This window comes from Oryzias latipes, chromosome 8 (assembly GCF_002234675.1).
Source record: "Oryzias latipes chromosome 8, ASM223467v1".
In the NCBI taxonomy this organism is placed as follows: domain Eukaryota; kingdom Metazoa; phylum Chordata; class Actinopteri; order Beloniformes; family Adrianichthyidae; genus Oryzias; species Oryzias latipes.
In genome coordinates this window covers 7,469,261-7,479,941 of record NC_019866.2, presented here as the reverse complement: position 1 = coordinate 7,479,941, position 10,681 = coordinate 7,469,261, and the positions used below count along the sequence as shown (strand labels likewise).

The 10,681-nt window shown below is 36.6% G+C and overlaps 1 protein-coding gene across 2 annotated transcripts; it reads right to left on the bottom strand.

Moving 5' to 3' along the window:
- Window positions 1-5,367: 5,367 nt before the first annotated feature.
- On the bottom strand, window positions 5,368-10,494 carry zfand2a (zinc finger AN1-type containing 2A). 2 transcript variants are annotated; one of them, XM_023957449.1, is made up of 10 exons: window positions 10,268-10,494; window positions 9,562-9,666; window positions 9,380-9,474; window positions 9,153-9,284; window positions 8,929-9,080; window positions 8,740-8,844; window positions 8,577-8,652; window positions 8,407-8,483; window positions 5,844-5,974; window positions 5,368-5,675 (listed from the first exon to the last, which is right to left on the bottom strand). In XM_023957449.1, exons 2-9 carry the CDS (start codon window positions 9,614-9,616, stop codon window positions 5,863-5,865), a joined length of 804 nt encoding a protein of 267 aa, XP_023813217.1. In that variant the 5' UTR covers window positions 9,617-9,666; window positions 10,268-10,494; the 3' UTR covers window positions 5,368-5,675; window positions 5,844-5,862. The 2 variants fall into 2 exon arrangements, with proteins under 2 accessions (XP_023813217.1, XP_004071373.1); XM_004071325.4 differs by having other exon boundaries at window positions 5,890-5,974.
- Window positions 10,495-10,681: the final 187 nt, after the last annotated feature.

Below are 10,681 nucleotides of genomic sequence, written 5' to 3'. Positions count from 1 at the left end.
CAATCAAGGCAATGTCCTCGGAGGAAATGAAACATGTTTCTGAGGTGAAGTGGTCAACTCAGATTCTCACCTTGGCCCATGATCACTGGAGTATTTACATGAGCTGGAACTGGGAGGTTATAGAGTCTACACTGAGCAGACAAATCAATAAGCTAAGGTCAGGAATGAACAAAAGAGAGAACAAGCTGAGGGAAAAAAAAATCCAATATGACATTTCTGCGGGGAAAAACCATCCCTTCATTTAGGAGTTATTGGTTGAATAGTTTACAATAAAACACATCTAAATTGATTCCAGGAAAAAATACACTGTTATTAACGCAAGAAAATGCATACTGATGTTATAGAAATGTGTATTTAGTCTAAAAAATAACCTCATAACTGGATTGAAGAACATTTGAATACAAAGTTCACTGGAACCTGCAACTCAGCTGACCTAATCAGTAAGAATGTGTCACTACTGAACCCGGCAAATTGTTGGAGATCAGAAGACCAAAGCAGGCATCTGCAACCTAAAGCTCGGGAGCCACATGTGGCTCCTTCACCTCCCCCCATGTAGATCTTTGACTTTGAAGAAAAATGCAATAAGGATTTTTTTTAGTTTTGGTTAATTTGTTTGAGCTAATTGAGTTTTGTCACTTGTGTTTACATTTCTAACACATCAGATAACTCAGCAAAATACTAAAGTTACAGCACAGACAGACCCTTTCATAGAAAATAGATTCAGGGTCCAGTGCTCAACTGACTTCAAGTTTTTTATTATTTGCTTAATTTTACATTAATTTGGGTTCCAACTCACAAAACCCAACAGGGCTTCAAAAAATTAGAATACTCTGTAGAAAACCGGCCCAAATGTTGCAGGACATGAATGTTTTAAACTAAGTTTCACCAACTAATCATCTAAACTCAAAGCACCTGCACAGGTTCCCCGGGTCTCATTAAACTTCAGACATGACCACTATCCAGAAGAGCATCATTGATCTCCTCCTTAGTTTGGATAATCCACAAAAGAAGGCTAACTATTCACAGAGATTGCTGTGTCTGAGCAGATCAATGCAGAGTCTACTGGAAACAAAAAATGTGGCAGAAGAAGATGTTTTTCTAAGAATTCTGACCCCCCCCGAATTCTGACTGTACTCTCAGAATTCTGACTTTGATCTCTGACTTAATTTGAGAAAAAGTTCTGAGATTAAAAAAAGAAGTCTTCTCTTAAAGTCAGAAGTCATTTTGTTCTTTCTCCGTGGCACTAAACCTCTTCTGTAAACACCACAGAGACTCAACGTCTGGCTCTTTTTCTTCCATTCTCAGAGGGTTTCAGCTCTTTTTGCTGTTTTTACACCTTACGGTGTTGCAGCCTTCATAGATGGACAGAAATCTTCTGCTCCACTGCACTCTTTGTCACCTCTGGACTCCAGTCTTCAACAAATCTATAGGATGATGTTCTCTGAGGCAGCAGAGGGGAGAATTATCACTTTCTTCTCCATTTAAGAAATCTAAGCACTAAAATAAGTGGATAGCAATAATTTAAGGTAATTTTGACTTTAATCTTGAAAAGTCAAAAAAGGCCTGGTTTTAGCAAGATTAAGGAGCCAAAGATTTATTTTTCTTCGTTGCAAGTCTTAGAAAGTGTTAATTGTTACATTAAAAAAGGAATATATTAACTATGTTGACTAATATTTTTATTGCCACACATTTTTAAGTGTTTTTGTTTTTAGGACATTTGACAAAAACACATTATGTAACAGGTGATGCTGATTTATTTTTTGTTGAACATGTTTTCAATGTTGAATGAATAAAATTCATGTTACTTTTAAATCTTGAAACGTCATGAATTGTTTGTCTTTCATTTGATTTGATTTTAAAATGTTTTATTTTTGGAATCTACAAAAATAAACCTTTTAAACTGAATTTCGTGTAACTTTTTTATGTCAAAAGTATCATAAATGTAACAAAACCGTATTAATTACTCGATTATGTTTTTGCATTCATCATATTCAATGAATCTGATATTACATGCAACCCTAGGACAAATTTAAACCACAGCTTGGTTATGTGACAAAAAAAGGATTTAGGGAATAACTTATACTAATTTTTTAAATTTAAAGACCAGACATTTTTATCTCTTTTTGGATGAGTATTTTAATGGATCTCTGCAATTTTTCATTATCTCATCTTGCTAACAAAGTAAATATTTCTTGTAATCCACAAGTAAAATAATTTTTGCTCTTGATTAAATCAATTACCAGTGTGATCCAACAACAACAAAAATAAATGTGTTCTTGTCTGCAAAGTTGCAAAAGTATGCATTTATTTCCTGCAAATACTGCAAACCTATGTTTGGTTTGTGGTCCATCCGTTGATCCAACAGCAGATGAGGCCACGGTGCTGCCCGAGCATCTTGAGCGGAGTTGTTGCATATTTAATCAGTGGACTTAGTCAGTATTCAGGGGCTGCTTTCCATCTGCTTGCTAATGCAAAACCCTCCAGATCACTCTTCTTTAGGGAGTGTGTTGTCCACTCACAGACAGATGTCTCCACTTCAAAGGGTTTCCATAGCAATCACTTAGAGATACAGTGATCATGGGGACAACTTTTCTTTTAATTAGTCACATTATCATTTTATCTTTTACTTGTGTAACTATCAAAAAAAAAAACAGGAAAACCATCCGTTTGCAAGTTTTCATCCGTTTTGCTGCAGCATGGACATGTTCAGAGGCGCCGATCTGGCTTCATGCTGTGCTCTGAAATAACAACTGTGCTAACAGGAAATTGCTACCAAGGTAGCTCTTAAAGTCTACTTCTCAGCTATTTCCAGGTCATCCACATCAAAATAGACAATATGTGTCATGGCTCCATCAAGATAAAACCGTGTTTATGATCACAGATGGACTTGGTTGAATTATTTTAAGATTTTTTAGAAGATCTATGATCATCACGATTAAAATGTTGGATAAAGAAATGTAGTCCTACAACTTAATACACAGATGTGAGAAGTTTATGAAAATGTTTAAACAAGTCAAAAGCAAAAAAGCTAACAGCTGTTAAGCCTCAAGTTTTATGGGCCACTGCATTTTATGGTTGTAGAAATGAACCATGGCCAGAAAAGGAACACAGAAAAAAAAAACTGATGTGCTGAAATTTCAATTAATAAGTAAAAGCAATGCAGTTTTTTAAGACCCCAACTTTTGTGACAAACGTCTGCTACAAATATACAAGCTGTAAAGAGAAAACACCAGGGGAAAAAAGAAAAAAATTCAACACATAATTCAAGGCCAAATGGAGAAGATTGTATTTACCAACCCAGACTGTCATCTTTTACCCTCGAGCAAGAGCCAGACCAAAACACATCGAAAGTTCAACCCAACTTTCGTCTGACCAGTCTGAAAATAAGTGATGAGGTAGATGGACACATCTAAGAAAAACAAAAACATAGTCCTGCTTTAAGTAGAAGAAAAAAAAGAAGGTGATGCTACAATTTACCAAGGTGCTTTTCCTCAGAAGAAAGAGGGAAATCATTTCCACCGAAGCTTTGAGATGGATTTATAGAATAAAACAAGAACCTGTCTGAAGCTGTGCATCCAAGAATCTGATAGCTCAAAGATATTAACTTAAATCTATTTCTGAAAGGAAGATCAGCTGCGTTTTGATTAATCCACAGCGTTTAGTGACACTTCACAACGCCCCACACACCAGCGCTTTTCCTTTGTCTGCTGATGATTCCTTATTTGCAGCCATTGGTTGTGTTGGTTTGCATTCGTGATTGGAACTGTTTGTGTCACGGGGAACAGGTGCATCAAGCCCGCACATCTCAACTCCCATCACGTCTTAAAATTGCCAAAGTCTGAATGTTCGCTCCACCCCACAGAGTGACCTTTAAAACAATCGCTTTGAGAATTTCTATTTCTAAAAGGGAAGTTTTCTTGTTCTCAGTCCTGTCAGTTTCTGTTAGGATTCCACTCTGATGCAACACGTGGGCAAACACTATTAAAAGTGCGATGTTGGTAAAGCTTTTGGGGAAATTTAATGACGCCTAGCGCAGCATTACCATGTTTTTCACTCATTTTTCTAAAGCTAGATTTCCTCTTTTTGCTAATTACAAAAGCTGTCGTCATGAAGGCCACAGAGGGTTGCAGCATCTTATCAAGGAAAGGCAATTATGCCTGACACTGTTATGCAACCCTCTGCTTTCTATCTGTACTCAACTTCTAGCCATTATTGCTCCTCTGTTTGGAGACTGCATTAAGATCCAGATGTCTTTGTGTTCGTCTCGGATAATTGATGCGTCTGTCTGCTGTTTCTTCACAATAACCACATTTCTGTAGGTATTCTCGCTTCCACTTTGCATTATCTGGAAGACATAAATGTGATCTGAATGCTACATTCCGTACGAACATGCTAAAATGTGCAGAAAATTCTTGATCAAACCAATTCAGATAAAGCCTGAATTTAACAGCGAGCAGTTTCCCCCAATAACAAAAACACAAGTCAAATTTCTCCACTTCCCATTTTTGTATATATGAACATGTTCTTAATGGTCAGTTAATTTCACAGCATTCTCCTCTCCCATATATATAAATATTTATATACATACAAATCACACATACATATATACACACATATATATGTATATAAGAATGAAAGGTTTCATTACATTTTCAGAGAGAAAGTTGGCTAAAAGAAGAAAGCACAGGATAGGTCAAAAACAAACAGCTTTGTAGCTCAAGAATTAGCAGATTTGTGGCCTCTTACTGCCCCCTGCTGCTCAATCCTGGTAACTGACGGTTGTGCATTTGCAAACAATAAATAAAAAGTATTTACATAAATTGATCAATTTAAAACTATTTTTTCTTAAGGTAATTGAATTTGTCCAACAAATAGACCATTAGTGCTCTATACATCCTCTCGCCTCCTAAAGTGTGTATATATTTTATTAGTTGTGTGTTTTCACACTTTGCCCATACAAATTTAAAAATCTTTCACATAATACAAATTGAAAATTTATATCTAAATATGACTATAAAATGACTTGCTTCTCCAACTAAAATTCTGTATTTTGATAAAGCTGTCAAAGCTCTTTCACAATAAAGGTTGTTGAAAAATATAAATAAAAAATAACTTATTTTAAGGCTTATAAGCACCTAAATACTCAGACTAGAGTCGTCTGTGATTTACCTCCTACAAAAATCTGATTTTGGCTAAAATGCAGTCAACAGAAGACAGATTATTAAAAAAATACTAGTTCCTTTTCTTCAAATATGAATCAGGCTTTGCCTTTAAAAAAAAAAAAAAAAAAAAAAAAAAAAAAAAAAAGGCTCAGCATCCAAAACCGCAGTTTCATTACCAAGCATCAAATAAAAAGAATAACTCAAATGTAATTGCATCTATAATTTATTTAATATCTGGCAATAGAATGCATTAATAATGATTGGCATATAAAATATTTACAGGCAAATCACTGATAAAAATGACAGATCCAGCTGGAAAGTGTGTGTGCTTATGTGTCGAAGGCGGTCAGAATTCAGCAGCTAGCAGCCGAGTATTTCTTCATGGAACAATAGCAGATCTTGCTTTTAGCACCTTGCTCGAGCAGTTTCTCGGAAATAAGTAGCGCAGATCAAAGTCTAACTGGTGCTCTGAGACTAAGAAAGGCTGCAGGTGGATTGTTTGGAGTCTCTACCCTAAAAGAAAAAAGAGAAAACATTATTACACAGTAAAAAAAATAAACAAATCTGTGTCATTTTCATAACAAAAAAAGAGTTAAAATGTACCCAGGGTAAAAAATATTAACCTTCTGCCACAAAGTTAAGTTTAAACGTCATTGGTTGCCACGACAACCGTGTACCTACATTTGCTCTCATCAGCATCCTACTGATGCCTAAGCTTGCCGGGTACCTGTTGTCTCTGCTGCTGGCGTCTGAATTCTTCTTCACTGGCAGCGAGAGCCTGAGCGAGAGCCAGATCCTCCTGCTCCTGAGGACTGACACACAAACAGGAACAGTCCGAGTCAAACCTCAAACCTGGAAGATGCTCAGAGGATTCACAGTCGCTCCGTTTATTGCACAACACGGTTATCTTAATTTTTATTAGAAATCTGCCCAGGTTGTGGGCGGGACTATTGTCGCAGAGTAACCCCACCCTCATTTCCCATCGCAAACAAAAAAATTTTGTCTGCTTCTGAGTTGCGTTGTAGAAAAAAAAAAAAAAAAAAGGGAAATACTCTGAATTGCAATTTTGAGCTTGATTCTCTTTATATACGTGTCCTCTATCATGACAAAAATGCCACATGTTAAAAACAGCAGAAACAAGTTTCATCGGAGTAAGTCTTTAAAAACAGCTAAAAACAAAAAAAAAAGGGTTGCAGTTTATTTTATTTGCAACAACAAAAAGTTATTTATGTCCAAATTCTGAACATCTCATTTAAAAGGGACATCTCTAACCACATCAACCAGCAGGTTTCTACAAGCATGAAAGAGCTAAGAAAGTCCAACACAAACAGAAAACAACTTGAAAACTGGAGATCAATTTAACACAAGTTTATCCTCTGATAGCTATTGTTAACCCCCCAGATGAAGATTCAGGACAAAGGATGACGCCAAGCATGCGAGTATGAAGCTGGTGAGGATACAAACAAAACATACAGAGTAATGTTATGTGTTCAAATGCACACAAACAGGAATCTATTAGTCATTGCCTCAAACTCTGCATCCATGGGTGGATTGAAGGTCATGACTGCTGTTTACCACCATCACATCTACATTACATGTACTGCACAAACTTTTCACATTTGTGGTTGTAAAAACGAGAGAAACTTTCATTTAAAAAAAAAAAAAAAAAAAAAAAAAAAAAATACATTTTTCTGTTAGAAAGATTGTGTAAAGTTAATCTTGAAAATCTCAAATTACCTTTGAAACCTTTGACAGACCAGAGATGACCACCATGCGTTACTATGGTGACTTAGTCTGTTTCTATGGCGATTTCGTCTGGCTAAAATCATGCAACTTTCAAAACTACCAGCTAAAACTAAGAGGCTGTGTGTTTGCAAACTTGTTACGATGCACACAAAACACGTCTTCCTATGGAGAATATGAAAGTCATTTAAAATGTGAAAGAAGGCATAGACCCCCACAGAAGACGAAGAGAAGACACCTTTTCTTTTTGTGTAATTACTTTTAGCTTAAAAGAGGTAACGATTGAGACATATTGAAGCTTCTGGCTAAGTTAAAGGTTGCCACTGAGCATCAAACCCAACAATTATTTACCACTCATTGCCCTTTTACCTTGAACACTTGATTGCGCTCCTCTCCCTCTCCAAGCCCCACCTCCTTTTCTCAGAGGCAACAACCATCAGAAACTCTCAGGTTGTGTCTGAATTCCTTCACTACTCACTATATAGTGCGTTCACCATTTTCTAGTCATAGCTACGAATCTACAATCCCAAAATTGAGTGCCCTGGAAATTTTCCAGGTGTCTCTGCGAAAAAAAAGTGTGCATCGATGCTCACTAGATCGGTGAATATAGACCACAATGCATTGCGTCGGAACAATTTTTACCAAAAAAATGTATTTAAATGTATATTTTGAATAAACCATTAACGTTTTTAATCTTCAGATGACAGTGGACTCATAAAAAACTGTCTCAAAACGATAATATAAATTAGATTTTAACTTCGTAATGACGTATGACAACAGACTTTAAAATAAATAAATAAAATAAAAAGCAGTGAGCATAGTGTCCACATTGCTTCTATAATTCAGGGCACTCTACAGTGCCGCACTATATCGTTTTAGAAGTTAGGGTTAAGGGTGAGAATTCAGACAGAGCCTCATCTGTTCTCCATCTTTGATCACCGTTGCTACGGCACTCCGTTTCATTCCCTCCACAGAAGCATGGATGCGTGTGCCCCGCCTTTCCTTTGCATTAGTTTGCATTTCATTGATTTTATCTGCACAAGCATCAGTTCAGCTTACTACAAAATCATAACTCGACATTTGATTTGTCCGATAGCAAAGGGGTGTGGTTACATCTTTCTGCAAAACACACTCACAACTCAGAGTTATTCCGTTATTTTCTCTGCTTGAAAATAAGTGGTGCAAATTTGCTAACAAAAACAATTACTAAGCATTGATGGAGATGTCTTGACATTAAATATTAAAAACCCAGTAGTTGTGCACATCGCATTATCGATCTCTGCATCCACAAATCTGACACCTGACTGACAGTGAAGCAGCCCGAAGCAAAAGTGTATTTTTGCAGAAAAGTCTAAATTGGTTTAACTTGAAACATTCCTTTACTTTCCATTTGTGTACAAAGAGTGGAAGACAAACATCATAGAAGCATTCCTTCTTCATCAACCACTAACTTAAGCAGAAAACACCTGAATTTTCTAGGATAGTGTTAAAGTCAGCTCACCTCAGCGTCGGCTGCACCGCCTGCCTCGAATCAGCCAAAGACAACTCCAGAGCCCTTTGTAAAGCTTGCTCCTCTGACTGCAACAAGAGCAGAACAGTTGGGTTTTAGCTTTTTATTTTTTTCCACACAACTTTTTATTTTATCCTGTGATAATGTCAAGTTTTTCATACCAGGCCGGCCTGAAAGGATGCCGAGGGTGGTATCACATTCTGTGCTGAAACAGAAGTAGGAATGCGCTGGGGAGGGCTGCAAAAAATATCCAAAAAAGTGCATTGATATATGAAATGTGATGTGAAAACAGAATATAGTTAAAAGATGCATCAAGACACTCACGCAGGATTTTGAGCTCTAATGTTTGTGCTCACGCCGTTGGAAACAGGTCTGGGGTTGCCAGAAGCAGAAGATGAAGCACCTTGGGCTCTCGTCACAGCAGCATGTCTACAATTAATGATAAAGCTAAAGTAAGTCAGAGTCCCATAATGACAATTTTAAGTAAAAGCAAAGCAGCTGCTGAGTACTCACCCGGATTTGGACAGTGGCTTTCCATCAGTCTTACAATCATGATCTAGTGGATGTCGATGTTTAAGACAGTAATTTAAATGACACTGGTCACATGTCACTCGAATCATTTCTTTCTGCTTACACCCTCCTTTAGAACATTTATTTGTAAAAATCTAAAACAGAGAAAAACAGTTACTTTGTTGATATATTTAATTAAAATCCCGCTAAAAATTTTATTAACATACCTTTCTCTTTCTTTGTGCTGGGTCTGACTTACAGTCCCGATCGATGTGGTCACCGACTGTAATGTCAGGCATCTCTCCTCTTTTAACTGGGATGGGGGTGTTACATAATGGGCAAACTGGGACCTGCACATCCTACAAGAAAATAGTCAGTGTTGAAAAAAAGAGGTTAATCAGGATACAAACAAACTTTGTTGAGTTGTCAATCAGGGTCATCCATGCCCACTTGCCTTTTTGTAAGCAGATGTACATTTGTGGTTTGCATAGGTTATGTGATCTTTGCAGAAAATCTCTTGACAGGCGTCGCATCTCATGGGAAGGAAATCTACATTATAAAAGTTTATTTTAATAAATGAAAGTTTTATTCCGACACGTTTACCAAAAGACTGACAGTGTTTGAGGTGGTGCTCACCAAGGCGTTTGCATGTTTTTTCAGAGCAGTGCTCTCCCAAATCAGGAAACTCCATGTTAGATTACTGGGATGTACAACTGACAATCCAAAAAGATGATTCAAATCCTAAAGAGAAAAATAAGCATTAAGCTTCCTTTTTTTGATGGAAGAGTCATAATAAAAGGAAAGGAAAGACAAATCCAGTTAGGCAGCTTTATCACGTCTCGTCTTTCCACGCCTAACAACATCTCCACGTGAATTAGTAATGAGTCATGAAGGCTAATGACAACAACAATGAGTTTGCTTTCTTACCTAGCTAGCTGGCTAAGCTAACTTACTAACATTAGTTACTAGTTCAGTTACGTAACGCTAAACATTAGCAGTTAGAGGCGATAATATCACGGAAAAACAAAACAAACAGCAAGAATAGATTAAATTTAACATAATGATTTTAGTCACTGTCAATTCAAGTTAACTAAACAAAAACTATTTTTGACAGTACTGCTACTACTAGGGAGTTAGCTTCAAGCCGGAACCTGATATCATTGTATCATACTAATATAAAACTAAAAATAAATTAAAGACTAAAACACATGTACAACACGTTGGCCCGTTTTCTAGTATTATAAAAATCTGTCAGCTCTGTTGTTTACATTGCTATTAATTGTTTTAAAGCTATGCTAACAAAGATGAATCAGCTATAAGCTTTGGTTTTATTTTTACTCACCAAATCCAGCTCTTTTAGTAGCACAGATGTTCTGAAGGTGAAATATATATAAATATATATTTTTTACAAGCACACTGATACAAAAATATATATTTCTTGTTTCGTTCCTCTTGGTTTAAATGCTGCTTGTTAATCTTTGAGTAGCGATGTTTGCGTGGTAGCCGCAGAGCCCCCGAGTGTTTTAAGTACGTAGTGACGCTCCTCTTACTACGTAGGACGCAAACAATTACGTCATCACGGCGGGTGTGGTTTTAAGAACTCATCAAGCAACTTCTAGAAAAGTCTACCCCTAGTCATGTATGACTGGCATTTTCAAACATTGCATTATAAAAGTATTTGCCTTTCAGCAGCTACATTTATCTGCCCTGGATTCACATTGATTTGAATAAAGAAATAATAAGGAATGCAATTTTA

Bases quoted from the DNA above. Each gene is read 5' to 3' on its own strand.
- zfand2a (XM_004071325.4), bottom strand. From the start codon at position 9,616: ATGGAGTTTCCTGATTTGGGAGAGCACTGCTCTGAAAAAACATGCAAA. The intron at 9,285-9,379 runs GCAAGTGGGCAT...ATTTTCTTGTAG, and splicing joins GTACATCTGCTTACAAAAAG to GATGTGCAGGTCCCAGTTTG. The intron at 5,975-8,406 runs GTGAGCTGACTT...TTTGTGTGTCAG, and splicing joins GCGGTGCAGCCGACGCTGAG to TCCTCAGGAGCAGGAGGATC.